This window comes from Dermacentor albipictus, chromosome 5 (genome assembly GCF_038994185.2).
Source record: "Dermacentor albipictus isolate Rhodes 1998 colony chromosome 5, USDA_Dalb.pri_finalv2, whole genome shotgun sequence".
Taxonomy (NCBI): Eukaryota; Metazoa; Arthropoda; class Arachnida; order Ixodida; family Ixodidae; genus Dermacentor; species Dermacentor albipictus.
This window is the reverse complement of record NC_091825.1, coordinates 153,007,159-153,027,654: the sequence shown is the minus strand read 5'-3', so window position 1 is coordinate 153,027,654 and position 20,496 is coordinate 153,007,159. Positions and strand designations below refer to the sequence as shown.

At 49.1% G+C, this 20,496-nt stretch overlaps 2 protein-coding genes across 5 annotated transcripts in view; both read left to right on the top strand.

Moving 5' to 3' along the window:
- Window positions 1-3,460, top strand: part of LOC135902353 (tetraspanin-33-like) — a 262,578-nt gene extending 259,118 nt beyond the window's left edge. For 2 of the 3 annotated variants that reach the window (XM_065432362.2, XM_070539209.1), the window contains one exon: window positions 319-3,460. In XM_065432362.2, coding sequence (XP_065288434.1) covers window positions 319-667 — 349 coding nt within the window. In that variant the 3' untranslated portion in view covers window positions 668-3,460. The remainder of the gene's footprint in view (window positions 1-318) is intronic. The other variant, XM_065432364.2, reaches the window with a different exon arrangement.
- A 2,802-nt stretch (window positions 3,461-6,262) lies between these two features.
- On the top strand, window positions 6,263-16,412 carry LOC135902352 (tetraspanin-33-like). 2 transcript variants are annotated; one of them, XM_065432360.2, is made up of 4 exons: window positions 6,263-6,631; window positions 9,218-9,542; window positions 13,188-13,344; window positions 15,848-16,412. In XM_065432360.2, the coding sequence occupies exons 1-4, from the start codon at window positions 6,389-6,391 to the stop codon at window positions 16,194-16,196; spliced, it is 1,074 nt and encodes a 357-aa protein (XP_065288432.1). In that variant the 5' UTR covers window positions 6,263-6,388; the 3' UTR covers window positions 16,197-16,412. The 2 variants fall into 2 exon arrangements, with proteins under 2 accessions (XP_065288432.1, XP_070395309.1); XM_070539208.1 differs by lacking the exon at window positions 6,263-6,631 and adding an exon at window positions 6,675-7,803.
- The last annotated feature ends 4,084 nt before the right edge of the window (window positions 16,413-20,496 follow it).

Here is a 20,496-nt window from a genome sequence, read left to right as displayed (position 1 = left end):
AGCGGGATATATAGCGTAAAGCCGCCGTTGTAGCAGGGCTACATATATAATAAGTTCGCTCATACGTACGCATTAGCTGTACTCAAAGATGCGCGCGCGTGGCGCTATAGTCTCCGAAGCGCTGCATAGCGCATGTGCTTCACGCTGCTGAAAGTACCAAACATTCTAACACGAGAGCGCTCAAGTGCACTCGTTTGCATTCAGGGGACACGTCACTCAGGCCAACCTCTCTGCTCTCTTAGCATTGTTCTCTAACTAGCTGTCGCCAGTGGAAGCGCTTCGCGTGTTGACGACGTATATACCGCCGCCCACTCGCAGCTACTTCAACTGCAGTGCGGACAACCCCAGCCATGAGCGCTGTGCGGTGCCGTACTCATGCTGCAGGCGTCGCACAAGTAGCGCGCCTGGACTGCTGAGCCGGCACTGCGGCCACGGGGTGCTCAACCAGACCGACCAACATGCTTGGCACCGCGTCTACCTCGAGAGCTGCCCCGATGCCGCGTACCGATACATCAAGGAAAACGTGACCGTGATCGGCGGATGCTGCCTCATCGCTGCCATCGTTCTCTCCTTCGTCGACATGATGACCGGTTCAGTGATTGGCGAAATCGAGGCCATCCGTAAAATCTACGGCCGCATCCGCAGCACCTCCCTGCAGCAGGCCTAACCGCTTGTCTTCGACCCTGTTAAGAATCTGTTAAGAATAATAGCCAGCGATCGCCTTTATTTCAAAGTGTTACTGTATGATATTATACATAGATCAGCTTTAGGCCTATTTCATATGTCGTCTACGTCTGTCACAGGATCAAACGCCCTTTGACTCGCATGCGGCGACGGTTGTCTTTGCACATACGACGGTTAGTGACAGGTTACATCCAGGGTACGCGAGACACAGTAACTGATGTTTTGCAGCAGAACCGAACAGTCTCATGTGTAAAAGCAGAAGGCGGCGCTGCATGATATACGTAGCGCGCCCGGCGGGTTTGTTTCCGCTGCTGATGTCATAACGCTTTGCTTCGAACTAGGCGATGCACCAACCCGATTTCTATCCGTATCGCAGCTTGTATTAAGGAACCCACTAACCGATGTGACGATAAACCACGGGGCGCTATATCAACACGTCAAGCATTACTTATTTTAGCGTCCGCTTTCTATGTCGGCGAGGAACTTATTCTTAGACTGCCGTGTTTTATTCTCTCGAAGCTAGCTAGCTTTGTCTCTTCCTTCGACGTTTCCACTGCTGCTGCTGTCTGACGCGCCGCATCGTGGAGTGGTTCACAGCGTGTGGCAGAGGGGAAAGTAGACGTGAGAAACACGTTTGAACCTCTCCGTCGCCTCGCTACAGTGCCCTGTGAAGCTCTCTGGACGTCGCCACAACACCCTGTCGAATGACTGGTGTAATTATCCCTGAGCACTCCGCAAAAGCATTTTAGAAACTGCAGCGCTTACCTTTGTACTAACGCGCTACAGTTCAAAGCGAAGGTAGAAATAATGGTAGTGAGGAGGTAAAGATATGGAGGTGGGCGTAACCGAAGCAGTAACAGCCTTGCCGCTCTTCGCTCGTGGCAGATCACATACAAAGGGGCAGCGTGGGAGAGGGAAAAGGCAATCAAATAAAGCAAGGAACGGTGCACTAGACAACAGCAGCAGTTGCGGACATGGAAAAATTTAAATTCCAGATATGGTACAGCACGCGTCAAAATGAATCCTGCAGAGTCCCCACTGCCGCATGTCTCATCAGATTTTGGACTTGGCACCTAAATCTACACCATTTAATTAATTTTTAACACTTCTGCCACGATTCGTTGCGCCGTGTGGAGCAAACACACTGCTAACCTTCTCGCAGATTATGAACAGTGACGCATAGCAACACCTTTAGCGAACCCGTTTTGCTGTGTGTTTTGTGTAGACAAACGAAAGTGGCGCACAAGTAATCTTCACCAACATCAACTCACCGCTGCAGTATTGCACTAAACGCCGATAAATGTAAACTTTGCAGTCATTTATCACCGATCAATCAGCGCAAACAGCACAGAATAAAGCTTCGATTACATCGATTCCGACAGTGCGTGGGATCCGCATATTTTACCGCTGACATCAACCTTGTAAGAGCTGCTCCTGCTCTGTCATGGGCTCAAGGCGTTGTAGATTTAGCGCCTTGATACTTTCACTCGTGCGCCCAACCTCTGTGTCGCAGCTGTAGTATTGAAGTGCCAGAGGAAGGATCCATGGCTCAAAGCAGGTTTATGAACAGCGAGAGAGTAGTGATGCGCTGTGCTGTAGTGCCTCAGCCGCGATAGATGTTTTGGCCAAGAAAGAAAGGTTTTTTTTTCTCTCGAGAAATAACTAAGGGGCATGTTGTTACCATGGTCTCTAGTTGAAGCCTTTGCTTTTGCCCATTTACTGAACCACGCATATTAAGGAGATAGGCACCCAACAGCAGGCTCTTACGAACTACTTTCCTGTATGCGCCCCAGTATGTCGCCACGACACATACCAGCACTGTTTTATACTATAATTGGAATGCACTGACAGGTAGGTAAATCTGCATCATCCATAGGTCCTCCATGGCTAATGTCACGACAGTGGATTAAGCTATTATCTGTCTGGTCAGATGTACTGGACATATTATACGGGATTGTTTGGCAAGCCTGCAGACGAGGTCTCCCGGCTTGTCTATAGCCAGAGGGTCTCAACTTCCGTCTATATATAAACAGCTTGGAAGAGTTGTTTCCGTTCTTCTAGGCTATCGTGATGCATCTAGACGCTTATTTGAACTTTGAAGAGCACACAAGAAGATCGATCATAACGAAATTTTATTCGACAAGATCCGTAACCATTGCGTGGAATTATCATCCCTCGTTTCCATGGAAACGTGAGGTGCTAATCCCGCACAGTGGCTGTGGACCTATGGATCCCGTACCTTTACGATACAACGACATACTACAACACCACAGATTGAACAGACGACAGTACCCACCTCCACACAAGACCCTCTCTCGTGAAGACGTCGTAACATGGCGAAAATTGCAAACCAATACATACCCCCATTTAAATAGACTACATGCAGTACACCTTACACTATACTCGTACAAATGTACACTTTCTAACGACTACGCCTCCCTATATCACACCACATGGGCGTGCCCCAACGTCAAGGCAGCCCCGCAAATCCCCAACCCCACACCCAAGCAAGGGGAGACCATGCTGACTAGTTCGGATCCTCGTAACCCGCAACAACTGGTGCGGCGGGCCCGGGAGACAGCAAGAGCCGCAGGAGCCCAGGACTAAGGCGCCTCCCGCACAAGCAGAAAGACACCTGCTTCTCCTTTCTTTTTTTTAATGTTTTTCCTCCTCCTCCTTCTCCTCCTCTGTGGACCTTGCCGGATAAAGTTTTGCTTTCGTCGAGTCTTGCTTCCCCGCAAAGTTTCACAAGTGGCGCGACATTTGTGGTGTATAAGTTGTGGGGATGCGCGACTCTCACGCGCCCCCTGATACGTTGTTTTCCCTCATAGCACCCGTCTCCTGTAATCCGGCTTCGCCGCGTGGCCTAGGGCCCGCGGTGGTCGATGTGGTTGAAACGCAGTACGAGAGATGGCGCGAGTGTAGCGCTGCTAACGCCGCCTCACGGCGGGGTTACTTGGGCGCGGAGAGGAGAAGGCGCTTCGTCTTTGGTTCGAGGTCGTCAAGCGGCGCAGACGTGCCGCGTGTGCGCCGATCCATGGTCTGCGAGACCGTCTCGTGAGGCCTCGTTCGAACGCGCCACCGTTCGCGTGACCGTACGCGCGAACGACCAGGCGTTGGGATCCAGCATGGGGCGGACATATTCGCTCGCTATCCGGTCGCGGTGAGTCGGACTTCCCAGATTTGTCGCGCGCCCATCGGCATGTTTTGGGGATGGCAACTCGGCTAGCAGGCATTGATCTATGAAAGGTGCAATAAATGCCCTTGTGATTGTTTGCACTACTGTGTTGTTCCTTTGTCCCAAGAGTACGGGGGTGAGAATCCCACAAAGTCCTCTTCGTTAAGAAAAAAAGAAAGAAAAAAAGGAGGAGGAGGATTGAGAAACCCCCTATTTACAATATTTTTGCCTTTGAAAAAATCTTGATAATGTTTTACTATGTCCGCGATTTCGGACTAGTTCGACGGCAACGATGATGATCAAGCTTTATTGAACTATTTATTGGCTTACTGGCCTACTAATGGTGTTTGGGGAGTCGGAAACTGTCGACTGGGCCAGCTGCCGAAGAATGCTTCGCCCCACGATTATTACACCGTGCGGAGAATGCCCGACTATGCGCATAGACGTACAACGCTGCGCAGTGGACACTCTATAGCCTCCGCCGAGGAACGGTTTTTATAGGACGGGACGGAACTTAGACCAACAACGTAGTGAGCACAATACCCTCTCGACGCTCGTCCTATATAATACCAATAAATATTTTATAACCCTTACGGTTCGCTTGGTGAGTTGGCTCGAACGCGCACGTCACTTCCCGAGGTAGCTTATCTGGCCAGTTCAGAAGTGCAAACAGCAAAAGCTTACGCGTTGCTGTTGTTCAAATTTGTGAGGTAAATTTTGTCACTGGGCGTATCCCTTCAACGAGAATGCGGGCCCATACTGCCGGAGCTTCTCGCGAGCTTGGTTTCGGTGTATACGCTGAATAGAAGGGCCCAGTTTGACAAGTAATATCTTGAACTGCGTGCGAATTTCCGAGTTCTAAACAATTTGCGTTAGCATTTAAAAGCGATGACCCCCATTTCTGTCATGATACAATTACCATAGATCTTGTAGTTTAGAAGTTAATTAATGAATTTTTGTTATTTACACATTTTGTGTGGGTATCTGTCTGGCATTTAATGTAGCCCTCGTCATGGAACCTCTGTGTCAAAACGCCACCGGCGCTGCTTTCACAGCGTCAATTTTAAATATCTGTTAACGATGAAAAAAAATGGGTGTGGCTTAGCTAAGGTTAAGCCCACGATGCGAAGCATACTAGCCTTTATTTTAGTTGTTGAACCACTGTTTAGCCTGGTGAACTGCTGTTGCTTGGCTATATTTGGTTCGGCTAGACGAAGAAACAACTCATGCGTTGCTCTGCTTCGCCTTCAAGAGTGGAACGCGACAGCGTTCCCGTCGACCCGCCAACGACTACGCGCCCCGCATTGGACGCGGTGAGCGTCGAGCAACGCAGCGTTCGGCGCGGCAACGAAATGTGCGCCTGAGCAAGCGACGCACGCCTGAGCCTTAGAAACAGCTCGTTTCTAAGGCAACACCGCATTCACTAGAGGCGCTTTTGTACCGCTTTGAAGCATCGTACTCGTGGCTCAGTGGTAGCGTCTCCGTCTCACACTCCGGAGACCCTGGTTCGATTCCCACCCAGCCCGTCTTGCGAGAGTTGAGCTTTTCTCTATGGTTGAGCGACGCCGCGAGCGACGGCGCGAGTTGGAGCCCCGTTTCTGCTCTGTCGTGACGTCACGGTGTCACGTGGTATGGCATGGGGTCAAAGGTCATTGAAGGCGACACCGCCGCGCCTGAGGAGCTGGGTTGAGCTCTCGCAATATGCTTCGCATAAAAGAATACCCAGTATATGTCGTAATATACTTCTCTGTGCATATACCTATACCCACCACTCTTGCCTCGACAAACGTCAAAGACATCGCCTTCGTCCTCCTGACATCGGCGCGTCGAGGACAGCTCGCAGTGTGCGTCCGCATTAACTGGTGTTTGCCTTTCGGCATAGCTCGTGAACCATGTAGTGCATAAAAATGCATTGCATGGCATTATAATGGTGTGGGCTGTGCCTTGCTTAAACGTAAAGGTTGCATGGGATTACGCGTTGCGCATAATAAAAATAAATACAACTGTATGCACGAAAATGCGTGCACATGGTTTATCTTTATATCACCCAATTGACCGACGGTGCAAGGAAGCTCCGCTTCCCGTGCATCTTAAACATGTGTGCATTGGGTTCGTACACCTCTCTCGTCGGGTATTCTCTGATGGCATAAATTTTCTTTCCCGATTTCTTGCTTGTCTGTGTAAAACTCTTTTTTACTTTTGCTCGTTACTTTATTTTTAATTTGATTATTTATACGTGTGATTATCGTATAGCGAAATTTAGCAATTTTCGGTGCTCTTAGACATTCGTAATAACGTAAATGTTATTGCATCTGAACTTTCTCGAGTGTCTACTCCTGCGATTTAGTGTCTCTGCGCATACACAGTGCCATCTAGGCAGCGTCCAGCACGCGTTACTCACGCGATGACCTAGTGGGCGCGCGCTGGCCGAGCCATAGAAGAAGGAGAAGAACGGGAAGAGGATTGACCGCCTCAGCTGAACGGCTCCGCAGCTCTGCATCGCCCGAGAGGCTCGTTCGCCAGAGAATGTCATCGCTGCAGCAGTACGAGTCGAACATACGGCCAAAGGCGAAGCGCAAGAAGCGACCACCGGCCCATGGCAGCGTGCTCCAGGTGTCGTCCTCTCCCGAGAAGCCCAAGAAACATAAGAGGAGGGACCACAAGAAGAAGCGGCAGCACCAAACGAAGGCCAGTCACCACGGTCCCAGACATGGCCGGGGCAACCAGGAGTCGGACGAAACGACTGTCCTTCTCGATGTCAACCCATTGGTGAGTACCTAGATGGGCCCAGAACCAGGGCCCCGTATCGAGAAAAAATGCTGCAACTGTTCGTGCAGAAGAGAACATTTCGCCCAATTCTGATTCTGGACAAATCATTAGCGAAGGCAGCTGACCAATAGCAAAAAGCACTTATAAACTAAAGGATTCGTGAATGCGGCCCCATATCTTCCATGCTCCTTTCTTCCCACTCGCCGCGGTAGCTTAGTCCTATGTAAGGCGTTTCGCTGCATGAGCTCGAGGTCGGGGGGATTGATTCTTAGCCGCGGCCGTCGCATTTCGATGGGGCGAAATGTAAAAAAAAAAGACGTTTCTGCAATGAGGCTTACATAGATGCATGTTTAATATCCGCAGGTCGACGAAATTAATCCGAAGTCCACCACTACGGCGTGCCTCGTAATCATGTCGTGGTTATGGCACGTAAAACTCCAGAATCCTTCATTAGTTTATCGTTTCTTTCCGGGTGTACCCTCCAAGATGCAGGCGCGCTCGTAAACGTTGACTACTGCGCGAGGGATACTCGATGCAACAAAGTTCGGAGGACGCTTAAGCTTCGCCTTTGAGGGTTGAACGCGGTAGCATTCTGTGATGTGTCAAGTGCGCGAGTGCCGTGATCGGAGTGGGTCAGCCATGCGAAGACGACGACGAGACGCTGCAGTGGTTGCACGAGCGCGCCGAAGAAATAATTCGAACAGAAGGAACAACAACAAGCCAGCAGAGAAACAGGCGGCACGTAGAACAGCAAGCCCGCGTGGAGGGAGGAGCTCGCCAGTGCACCAGGGGCAGAAGTCAAGTCGTCGGGCGTCAGGACCGTACTTCGTGCCTTCTACTGGACCAGGCCGACCTTCCAGAGGCGTGGTCACCGCGTTTTCCCGATCGCACACCGGAAGGCGCCGATCGACGTGGGAGAAATGAAGCCCATGCTCCGGGAGCAGAGGTGAAGCCATTGGACTTTGGTGTCCGGCGTCAACATCTCCACGGTGCCAAGAGCCATGTTCCCAACGGGGCAACCGGACTTACTCCTGCATCACTGGATCCCGGTGGTTCGCCTAAGGGTGACCAGGATTTTTCTTCACCAGTACGAGCACCGCTTCTATGCTCCGAGCGCTGCCTCCGTCGCCACCCCTAGTTCATCTCGCAGCTGCACTGCAGATCATGAAACTGTAGGCCCCTTCTGACTTTGATACTTTCTTTGGAGACTTAATTCCTTTTTATGTGTTTGATTAGTTTGTAGAGATGCTTTTTCTCTTTGCGCTGGTTCTTTAATGAATGGCTTGCGGTGCGATAACAAATTGCTTTCATGCGCTGAGGCTGTGCCTCAGCAACAATTAAGCGATATAAGGAACCTCATCACACATTAAGTGATCCCTGACTGCTTCTCACGCTTCCCGGCAACTGCAGTTTATGTAACCGTGATGTTTACTGGGAAACGGTGGCCGCGAACGCTATGCGAGCTCTCTGGTCGAAAAGATTCCTCTTGGGTGGGCTGATCTTCTGTTATTGTTTCGCACTTTCAATATTTCAGTCTGAGAAGATTTAACATAAAAGGCATGCGCTTTCGGTACTTCATTTCAAAACATTTGTTTGTGAATTATCATTATCGAAATTCCGAGGAATAACTTTGTAAAGAAGGAAATACAAAGTTTGAGAAAGTTTGCTGATAGAAGAGCTTTAGTACCGCATAGCATATAGACGGCAATTTTCGCTCACAGGACGCCCAACGGTGGACGCCGACATCGGATTTTCGCGATACGGGGCCTTAACGCTATCGCGTTAAAACCGTCTCGTTGTAGTGACGGGGAATAATAAGCCAGAAGTGCGGGTTAAGAATCCAACACTTTGTTGAACGAACTTGTGCTCAGTTAGGAAAGCAACACTCGAATCGGAACAATAGCGGCGAACACAGTCATCAGTCATCGAATCTGACCTGGCAGGTCAAGTCTGCCCGCTGTTTATGCGTGTCGCACCGTACATTTGAGATTAATCACTGCGGTGCTCGCGTACATTCGAGAACGTAGAACACTGTTCGCTACGTTCGCTTCTTCTGATTATGCATGTCGTTCTACGGCTGCAACACTTACTTACGCCGAGCGATAGCTCGACGTAAGTGATGGTCCACTGAAGACAGACACCAGCATGAGGTAAAGCTCGTCGCGGTGGCCTAGCGGATAGGTGGCGTTGCGCTGCTAAGCACGAGGTCACGGGTTCAATTCGCGGCCGCGGCTGCTGCATTTCTCAACTACGGCTTTTCTCATCCGTGGTGCTTGCACGTAAAACTCCACATTTTAATGAATTATATAGAGTAAGGCAACGACGCGTGGCAACATTTTAAAGCACTAGCGCCGCTTTAGTTTGCGAGACTGACCTCGGTATAGGCAGCTTTGTTCTCTACCTCGCCGACGCTTCTGCGATCAATACAAGGTAACTTTGCCTCATACGCCGAGTTCCCTTTACGCTCAGATCTCGATAGTCTCACGAAATATCTTCTGGAGCGATAGAGAAATATTGTGTCCTGGAAAAAGCACCCCGAAGGGGGCGCCGCTCGCGGCCTCTGAACTCGACTGCATGCCTCTGCAGGTTCGCTACCCTTTGCTCATGCTGAATCTGGTGCTGTGGTTCCTGGGCCTGCTGCTGTTTGTGACCGGAATGTCGCTCTACGTCTACTCGTTTGCTGGAGAGGATGGCACTGACATACTGAGCTCCATCGACAGTACGAGCGCCATCTTTACGCGCGTCGAGATCATTGTGTCGCTCGGGGGCATGTCGCTGTTCGTCGTCTCCTTCTGCGGCTGCGTGGGCGCCCTACGGGAGAACCGCTTCCTGCTGCAGCTCTACTCGCACGCCCTGACCGCCTTGATCGCGGTGAGCGTCGTCTTTGCCGTCGTCGTCTTCTACGTGCCCGGTGAGGATGGGGCTCATCGACGATATAGACCCGGACGAATGCGAGATGTATCCTTACGGGAGGGAAACACGCAGGCAGGACACGCTGTGGGGGACCTGCGCTGTCCGGGAGTCGCCACGGCAGTTTGAGCGCCATACTAAAATGTGCTGGCGTCGTCCCATATAGGGAGGCCACGAAAACGACACATTCTCAACGATAACATATATACGCGAGGCTCAGCGCTTGCTTAAACCCAATGTGCCCAGCCAAGCTCTATCCGGGCAGTGCGCGTTGTGATGAGCACATGCGCTCTTGCGTTCTAGCACATCGGGACCCAGTGAGGTTAGAGGTGAAACACCTCGAATGTGCCTCAAGTTGAGCGGTGAATTTACTGACGCGAAATCGCGGCATATTTGCTGCTGAAAACTGTTGTCGCTCAGAGTTTCAGCGCTGGTTGGCCGTATGGTTGACAGATTACCCATTTCAGAAAGGTTTCACAGTTATAACATGCCAGATGAAGAAAAACGCACGCATTAGCTGCGGAGAATCGTATGCAGTGATAAGACTTCCAGTTACTCTCGTTTATTATGGGAACAAAGAAAAACTGCGCAAAAAAGACCAAGACAGAGAAAGAACCACACGACACAGGCGCAGACTGTCGTGCGGTTCTTTCTCTGTCTTGTTCTTTTTTGCGCAGTTTTTCTTTGCTCTCATAATATCATACCAACTAGCCCCTCACCGTACGCTTCTAGACTCTCGTTTAGTCTGTGTTCGCGCAGGGAGCTATGTGTATTGGCACTCTAGTACAGAGGCCACTATTCGGCTGGGAATTGTGTTCGGCTTACTACCCGACTGAAACACCAGTCTATGTGGCAGCAGCCATAAATCCACTCTGCATAAATCCACTCCACAGCCATATATCCGGACGTTTGGACTGTCCCCTCAAGTTTGTTGTCTGCTCCGTCATAAAGGGTGATAAACAACACTCCAATCGTGCTGTTCATGTGAAATATTTTACCTCCGTATTCTATGCTGATTAATATCGAATCATAGTTCATTTTCACCGAGCACATATATGTGTATGTATAGCCAGAGGTTTTGCGCTGACGTTTGTTGGGCACCTTGTTTATACGTCCCTAATCTGTCACTCCGTACGCCAGAGGGCAATAAGAAAATCTTATCTCGTCTTATCTCGTCTCTATGATGTGGTACATGTACAAAGGCTAAGAAGTGGCGAGCAAACGCGCAGTGGTACGTTTTTTATAAATATCAGAGAGCATAATCAGCATTATATTTACTACGCTTCCTGTTCTTCAAGAAAGTCTGTAGTTCCGCCCCTGAGGATAGTATATGGTTCAGAAGATTGCATAGGTTGTCAAAGTTACTCAGAAGAGAGAAGGACCGAAATGGCTGAGTTTCCCGTCGCAGGTCTTTTGTACAACGCCGACATACCTGCGCGCACGTTGGGTTCGTGTGACCACCGCTGTGTAGACGTGCGGCCAGTCGAGCGCACGACGCGTGTTGCCGGCTGCGCGCGCTCTGCAGTAGCGTTCTGGAACACACGTGAAGTACTCGCCGCATAACGTGGCCCTGTACACACGCAAGCTGGGTTCCCCGCGCCAGGATAGGTGGAATATCTTGGCATGCTCCGGTGCTTGCAGCACTGAGGCGTCGTTGACGGGCACACAAAGCGACAGCGGCGACGTCTCTATTGCCGGAGCTGCAACTTTTCTCGAGTCATTCTGGATTGCATCAGGGCAAACTAGGAGGAGGCCAATTGAAGAAGCGCAGCGTACCGCTTTATCTTGTGCGCTGGTGCAGCAATCCCGCGCGGTCATCTAGCACTGCCGAAGTGGCCGCGCGGCCTCGCAAACGCTGCAGTACTCTGCCAAACGATCGGGTCACCTTTTCGCAGCCACCGTTGCCCGGCATATCGCCCTTGACTCAATAAAAGTGTCTGCTGTCCTCTTACGGCTTTAGACGAGTGACGCAGCTCATTGAGACGGCGCTGCAGTTTATATGAATATGAGAACCAGATAACTAGCCATTTTTGCGATGTGCGCATTCCTTTCAATTTACTGTGTGACTGCTGAATCAAACGTGTTCCACTTAATATTTAGAATTAGTGTGAAATACTGACGAACGGTTGGCATGACCACAAAGCAACTCAATTCACAGGTTAAGTCGATGCATCGAACGCCGTATTGAATGTGCCGCAATTATCTATACTTTACGGCCGGAACTGTACGCGTAGACGAAATTCTTGCATATAAGCGGCATTTTACTGAATAAACGCTAAAGTAACAGCACAAAACGTGCAAGCATGCAGCGGGCCACGTAACTGGCTACTATATATGACTTGCTCGTGTCATTCCTCACAATGGCGCCCGAAAGCCAGCATCGTAGAGTTTCATACAATTACTAGAGGGACCTGTGGGGCTGTTGTCTACGGGAGCTGCTAGCAGGGCAGTTTAGCCAGCGTTGGAATGATTGCTAGCACATGGGTTTGCTTAAACTTCGTCCTTCTGGCTTTAAATGGCTTCGTCACTTTGCAGTCTGATCATTTTTAAGAAACTATTGCGCTTTAAATAATTAGATAAAGATTATTAAAATGGTCCGACGGCAGCACTCGAACACAGGACCTCTAGCAAAGAAGCGTGATATTGAAGCCACTACACCACGGACGCATGGACAAGCGGAACCACTGCAATTAGCAACTAATATGCCTGCTTGAAAAATCTTATTACCCTCTGCAATAAAAAAAAATTATAAATTGCTTTTAAATTTAGGCGACCCGCCGTGGTTGCACAGTGGGTATACGGTGTTGGACTGCTGAGGGCGAGGTCGCGGGATGGAATGTCGGCCACAGCGGCCGCATTTCGATGGGGGCGAAATGCGAAAACACCCGTGGCACTTAGATTTAGGTGCACGTTAAAGAACCCCAGGTGGTCGAAGTTTCCGGGGTCCTCCACTACGGCGTGCCTCATAATCAGAAAGTGGTTTTGGCACGTAAAGCCCCATAATTAAAAAAAATAAGGCCAATTTAGGTCCACATAAAACGCAATAGACGAAGCCACAAGAACGTCCGAAGCCCCAAGCACGAAGATCAAACAAATCCACGTACTAGCCATCATGATGGCCGAACGATCGCAGCACCAGAGTTGCCTCTAGTAATTGTAGGAAGCTCAACGGCCAGCATCACCTGAATGCAGCACAGGGTTGTTGGTTTTATGCTATAGCTTGATCGTCGACCGTATGTTACAGAAGTCTTGAGTTCGCTTCCTTGATTACGTATAATCATAGCACACGGCAAACATTGGATCCATTATCGCTAACTTCTGTCGCATTTTCGTTGGTTTATGGTGGTCTCGGGGCCGAGGGCGCGGCAAAGGACAATGTCTGAAATTCACTTTTCTTAGCTCGAGTGAACAAGGCAATTAACTCCCTCTGCAAGATACCAGGAGCAAAGCCGGGCTTTCGAGGCGCGGGTTCGACGTTGTGTGTGGTCAGCTGATCCTTGTCAACGTGGAGAGCAGTTTTAGACAGTCTGCTATAGCTCTGCACACTTATGAAGCCCATGAATTATGTTGTGTTTATGCGGGGCATGCGACGTTTGAATGGCGCTGAGCGGCATTCCCCGTGTTCTCTGGTCGGTATTTGTTGCAGGCGGCATGAGGAAGGTCCTCCAGAGCACGCTGTCGGAGTCGTTGGTCGTCCACTACCGCGACAGCGTGGACACGGAGCAGTTGGTGGACGCACTGCAACGCGGCTTGAAGTGCTGTGGCGTGAGCCACGAGAACTTCAGGGACTGGAACCGCAACATGTACGCCTATACCAGCAGCCATCGAGCGTACATTATAGACAAGATGTAGAAAGCGGGGTCATGAACGGCAATACGGCCACTTTCTCTTCTGTGTAGGGCGCGAGGACTTGCGCTGCCTGCTCGCGGGGTCGGTGTCGTGTGTAGAAATAATGAAGAGTTTCAGTATAGCGCAAAAAGCTTACGTTGGTGTTAGCGTGCGACGCAACGCTAATGCTAAGATAGACTGCACTACGCGGCACAAACGATCCTTTGAAATAGGGGAACGAAACGAAACGCTAACGCAAATACATACGCCGCCATCTCGACGTCTGTTCGAATGGATTTAAGGCGAACACCTGTCGTCTTCGGTCGTGAAGCGCACACGCATCGTGCCCATGTACCGACCACACTGCTCTTTGTTTTGTCGGTAAAAACTTGACAAATCTCGGCTTCGCTTGTGGCCGTATCCTTTAAGACGCGCGAATGAACGAAAAACTGGATACAGGCTTTGGAGCCACCTCTTGCGGATATACAGCAAACATGATCAAACTTTCTCGTTAAGCCTACTGCGCGGATAATCGAGAACGTATCTCGAGAACAGCAATCGTTTGTCACCAGTACACCGTTGCCGAAGCACCATTACACAAATCTAACGCAAATGCGAGCATCTGGGCTGAACGAATGAGCCGAACAGTGCAGGCCGACGACTCGACAGATCCGACGCAGGCGTCTCCCGAATATAGCGTACGTGCACGAAAATAGCGGTAGGAGCACCATGGCGCACCGTTTACATACATCGCATGCGCAGTGTGGAGCACGCAACCCTAACGCAAACGCTAAACCCCGTATTCAGAACTGCATCTTAACTTGAAGTCCATGCTTCACTTTATATACACGACGCCTGGTGCAAACGCGCCCAAAAGGCGGTCATTGCATTCCTTTCGCGCGTTCGCGACGGGCGCCATTTAAATCAAGTCAAACGTGGGCTTCAAGTTAAGATGCATTTAAGAATACGGGGGTGACTTCTTGCGTTTGCTGCTATACGATATACTTCTAAACGGTCTAGTAGTGTACAGGAAAATGAGTGTTCTGAAGGACTACTTGCCGCAGGTGGGGACCAAACTCACATATTTCGCATTGCGCGTGTGGCGATTTACCAATTCAGCTATACCGCTGCGGTCGTCACCCGAAACGCTTTCTTGTGCATTTGCGTATGTGTACAAGATTAGCTCTGGGAATATTAGCCAGTGCAATTCACGATCATGGCTGTGCATGTCGTACGTACTTTGTGTGGCAACGTTGCGCCCGTGAGTGCAGCCCACTAAAGCAGCAGTTTCTTAGCGCTGGCAATGGTGCAAGTAACCTCTCGTAGTGGGTTTAAGTTAAGCAGCTAGCCTGGCGAAAGGGTTGATCCCGACTATACGCTTTCTGCTGCACGGCAGAGGATAAGCTCCCGTCAGAAGGCTATCGACTGTCGCTACTTTGGGAGCTGTTAAACGTCTCCTTCACCATCTCTTTTTCCTGGTGGCTCCTGTTAGTTTACGGATAACAAACTGATACGCAGAGCTTACCTTTATGTATCTGTCTGAAATGCCAAGAGACGCGTCAAGTGCGGCAGCACGGGATTCCAAGTTTGGTGCTGCAGGTGACGACTCATCGACCTCTGTAAATTCTGGAACGCTGTGGCTCGAGCGCACTACGCAGGGCTCTGGTCACCAGCTGCATCTGCTGTAACGCATGTGTTTAACCGACGAAAGCGCTCGGCGCTGAAGCGTGTCAGACACTCTCACGTAGGTTGATGTGCGTTATTGGGCGCTGGGGCGATCGCGGCTTCACACCGTGATTACCGGAAGAGTCAGAAGGCGATTCAAACTGCAGTTGAAGTCATAGCGCTGGATTGACACGGACAAGAAAGACAGGACGTGCGCTAACTTTAGCGCACGTCCTCTTGTCTTTTCTTGTCTCTGTCAATCCAGCGCTATGACTTCAGCTGATGCGACGTACGGGCCAACTAGTCCAAAAATCTGCACTATAGTTGTCATTGGAAGACATTGTCGATCCATGGCAATGTCTTCCTGAGTGAGTTGGGGGCGAGAGTGAGGAGCCATAGCGCGCGGCACCTTATTGCGTCACCCCGCGCCGGAGGGGTGCCGCGTCCCTGGATTGCTTTTTTTTTTTATTTTCCTGCACAATGTTCGGGATCGGCCTGCATTTCTGAGAGCGCATACGCACGGGAACGGCCCACATTTTTGGACAGCACTACCTTCGGGGTTCGCCCACGAAGAAGACGCTATAGAAACCCAGGTAATAGATACGAAAAGGGGGAGGGGGGAGGGGGGGGGTAACCCGCCAGTGAAGGCGCTGTCTTCAAAATGAAAGCTAAAAAAAGAGCTTTGTACTGGTACTTCTTATGCGAACAGATATCATAGCCGCGCAGGGTTACTGCAAACGCTGCGATCTCTTTAAACACGCAGTCTTTATACTGGCGTGTGTTTAACACGCATGTGCTCCCGCGCGCTCGCAGGTACTTCAACTGCACGTTCCAAAACCCGAGTTACGAGCGCTGCTCGGTACCGCACTCATGCTGCAGGAAGAACGATTCGTTGACGTCAGGCGACGTGGCAGCGAGCCGGTACTGTGGCAAAAACGTGCTCAACATGACTGACAGTGACGCCTGGCACAAGGTGAACATCGATAGTTGCAGGGACGCGGTCCACCGGTTCATCAGGGACAACGTGATCATGATCGGCGGCGGCTGCGTGGTGATCGTCATTCTGCTCTCATTCATCGACATGATCACCAACACGGTCATCGACGAGATCGACGTCATCCGATCGATTTACGACAACATCCACGCAGCCGCCTCACCATAGCGGCCGCGTTCAAACTTCTGAACCGACGTTACAGAAGAAGAAAGAACGCTTTTGTAGCACAGGCACGTAGGAATTGGCGCCGAATTTCAAGAGTGTTTTCGCGTACACTGATATTGACACGCACGCCTGCTCAAGCGCAGCGGTTTTTAAGCTTTTGACGTAGACCTGAAGGTCACTCCGCTTCCACAAATAAATCAAGATTAGTTGTGCTGTTGGTATAGGTCGCCTCGCGCGTTAGTTTCGAGACAGAATTTGCTTGTATACGCAGCGTGAGCATTGATCAACCGTGGTCGAACATGAATATCACTGGAGCCAACGTTTCATCAAGTGGACGTGTCTTCGTCCTAACGACGAGATATCTATTGTTCGAGCACTGCTGGTCATTTCAAGTTTGCACCATGAGCAGGTCATCACTATATATACTCAAGCGCCGCTTTATTGTCTGCAGTAGTTCCCACTGCTGCAGAAATAATGCCTTGTCCTGGAGTGTTGTCGAGAAAATATTTTATTTTTTCAACACAAAGCGGTATGTAAAACTGGCGGTCATAGTTTCTCGTGCTGCTGCCCTTGGTACGACATATGTGCAGGCGCTCGTGGGGAGCCTCGCCACGCCTGCTCGACGCAGAATTCGCCCTCGTAGTGTGAGCGGGATGTAATGAGAAAGCCTTACTTCTCCTTTCTTATACGAGAGGAGCCAAAGGATTGCAAAAGTTATTGCAGTTACGGAGTTACGGACACCGCACTGACGTCTTGCATTCGGGCGGAGCGTGCTGCGCTCGTAACGGGCGTTGGATCCGCTCGGCGCGTACTTGGTTGGAACAGTCGATTGAAGGTCTGGCGAAGTTTGATCCTGATTCGCGTGCGTCGCCTCATTTGCGACAACAGCTAACCGGATTCGAGAAAAGTTCCATCCCTTGTTGCTTTCGTAGCGAGACATTTAAAGGAGGCTCGCCACTTGCCTGTTCATGTAGAGTTGCAGGATTCAAGAGGGAATTCCTCGACCGTGAGTGTGGCCGCAGCTGCAAGGTGTGTTATACTGTTTTTTTATTCACAACCTCATGCAACTGAAATGTGTGCGCAATCTAACTCTACATGTTTCCGGGTGTCTCAAATATAGCCGGAAAATCGATTACTTTAGCACAGAGAAACGGAGTGGTCTCACGTATTCGAATGCATGAGTAGTATAATTTCATCCGCAATTTACGAGCTTGTAAAGCACTTCGACCTTGTTTTTTTTCTTCTATTGATTACTGTATTTATTGCGACAGTAAACAATGCACTGGTTGTGCCATCAGTTATACCGTTATCACAGTGACCAAACAAGGGTGAAACATCAAACTGATGTTACGGAATGGACTTTAAAACTATTTATGTTATTTCGACAACATAGTAAAAACAGCAAGAAACGAAAATCGCATTGTTCATTGATTATGAGCACGTGCAGGTCTCAACCAGGCCCTATATTTCTCTTTTAGTTCTAGTGTTAAGCTTCATCTTCGTCTTCGCGCGCGCGCGCGTGTGTGTGTGTGTGTGTGTGTGTGTGTGTGTGTGTGTGTGTGTGTGTGTGTGTGTGTGTGTGTGTGTGTGTGTGTGTGTGTGTGTGTGTGTGCGTGTGTGTGTGTGCGTGCGTGCGTGGGTGCTGGCGTAAGTGCGTGCGTGCGCGTGCGCATTCGTTTGCGTGTTTGAACCCCGCATTGTTAGGATGGGATTTGAACTCGTGCTGGAAAGCTATCGTATGTATTTTCTACAAACCTTAAAAACCCATGTTGAAAAGCCTTTCTGCAGATTATAAGATTGATTGAACAGCCTATGTTTTATGGGTGACCTTAATGGGAAATAAAAGTAAAGCCGGTTAGACGCAGTGAAAGCTGTCAAAACAGCGAAGCTGGTTGTCATTTTCTCAATTATGAGCTCGTGTTTCGCGCGATTTTCATGAAAGTGTTTTGTATCGTTGTTGCCGTTTTGTTAGATTCGAGCTTCGGTTCAGGATTGCGCACACTTTTCAGTTGCATGAGGTTGTGAATAAAAAAAAACAGTATAACACACCTTGTAGCCGCGGCTACACTCACGGTCGAGGAATTCTCTCTTGAACCCTCCATCGGCATCCTCCGTGGGAGGAATCTCTCTGCGTCGACGTCTCTGCTCGGCCTCCCACTCTAGAAGTTGGGGGTTAGCTTGCCTCTCCTGGCGCTTGGCTTGGGTCGCCTTCTTATAAAAGTGCGGTTGTCATGCCTCCACCAGCGCTTGGCTTGCGCTTGCCGTCCTCAATCCTCGGCGGTAGCGGCTTCCCTCCGCTGGCGCTTTGCTTGCGCTTCTCGCTCTCGAAGCTCGGGATTCACGCCACGTCTGCGCTGCCGCTCTCGTGCGAGCTCCCGCTGTCCCTCGCGCCGAACGGAATCCATGGGACGAAAGGGCACGCGCCGACAAAACACCTGCTCCTACACGCCTCTCCTCCTCCCTCGAATGGTCTATCCGCCATAGTGGGTTTGTGCCATTGACATGCCTCGCTGCGTGACGCCAGACGCTGGACGGCGAAGGCTCGACTTCGAACAGCTCCGCTGTTAAAACAAAGAAACGATGGAAACGTCCCCGCTATTGAACGTGATAAGCACGCTCAACATTATCTCTAGGTCATCTTTTCGTGATTCGAATGCGGGGTGAATGGTCTCATAGTGGTGGGAGCACTTTTGAAAACTTGAGAGCATGCAGGGACATTTGTCAAGGTTACTGCGCAGAATGACGTTTAGTGAAGAACGTGCGAAGTTTATATGCGATTCCTATATCGTGATACAAGTAACATAGCGCAGTAAGGATGAGGGGCAAGTGGAGACAGGACGAGCGCTTGTCCTGTCTCAGCTCGTCCTTACTACGCTATGTTGCTTATATCACGATGAATAACCAACACGCCCAAACCTATTCCCTTCTGAAGTCCTATATCATAGCTGACCCAGCACTTCGCTATGCGGCGAGCAGCCGTTGTCCATAAGAAAAATTTCATTTATACATGCGGCGCATAACGCGACACTTCCCGTTCGAGCAACTAAGTGAAAAAGAGGCCACAAGCTTGCGAATGAATTTCGGGGATTGAAGCAAAAGTGGAGAGAAACTTTTTGCAGAACCGCTCGAGAGATTGGTGTCTGTCGCTGTTGAATGTGTGCGCAAAGTACAGAAACGCAGAGGCCCACAGACTCGAAGTAATACGCATGAAACTTGTAATACTATGAAGTTTATCTGAATATATATATATATATATATATATATATATATATATATATATATATATATATATATATATATATATATATATATACGCTCACGCCGCAAACACGTATTTTGGGCACACGACCACATGAAAATGAAATAATTATATGTTTACATGTGAGATTAACTGTAGAACATCATTTTTGTACTGTAGTGAACCCTAGAACTCCTTATAGAGTTGTGAGAAGGGCTCATGTATTATCTACGAATAAAAATGAAAAGGGCATTCAAAAGCAGGATGCTTATTGTTGCAATCGAAATGACATTGCTATCACAATAACAAACGCATTTGGGGCAGAATTCACAACATTTTCGTTCGTAAGTGCTGGTTGGCATTTGCCGGTCACCTTCGATATGTACTGCACAAGAATTGGCCAGAATTTATTTTACGAACAATTATAGTCCAAGAGATTTGTGTAGATACAGGCCCCTATTATTGTAACTTCATGATAAGAACGATACCTTATCCAAGTGTGGAGTATTATCAGGCTGTCTTGGTACTCGCTGGTGGTAGAAATTTTATTACTCTTCGATATAAACCACACGAAGCCCCTGCAAAGCTAGAAATGGAGGAACAGTTCCTAGGTTCCTCTATAAATACTTAATAAAGACCCATTCGGCTTTTTATTAAGTATTTATAGGTTATTTGTCCATCTTTTTGTCCAGTATGTTTAGTTGCTTCCTATATACATATTATTTAGAAGTGTACCTCGGCATCACTTTGGGGTGGCCGGCGCTTTGTCAAGCTGCATTATGCAGGCGGGGGGGGGGTCACCCCATATTTCTCGTGGAGAGATAAAAGTTCATTTGATTTATTTATGCATGGATGTCTTCTCTTATATATATATATATATATATATATATATATATATATATATATATATATATATATATATATATATATATATATATATATATATATATATATATATATATATATATATATATATATATATATATATATATATATATATATATATATATATATATATATATATATATAGAACAAGCCAAAGTCACTGAACCACTTTGCTTGGGA

Bases quoted from the DNA above. Each gene is read 5' to 3' on its own strand.
- LOC135902352 (XM_065432360.2), top strand. From the start codon at position 6,389: ATGTCATCGCTGCAGCAGTACGAGTCGAACATACGGCCAAAGGCGAAG. The intron at 6,632-9,217 runs GTGAGTACCTAG...ATGCCTCTGCAG, and splicing joins TTCTCGATGTCAACCCATTG to GTTCGCTACCCTTTGCTCAT. The intron at 13,345-15,847 runs GTACGCCTATAC...GCGCGCTCGCAG, and splicing joins AGGGACTGGAACCGCAACAT to GTACTTCAACTGCACGTTCC.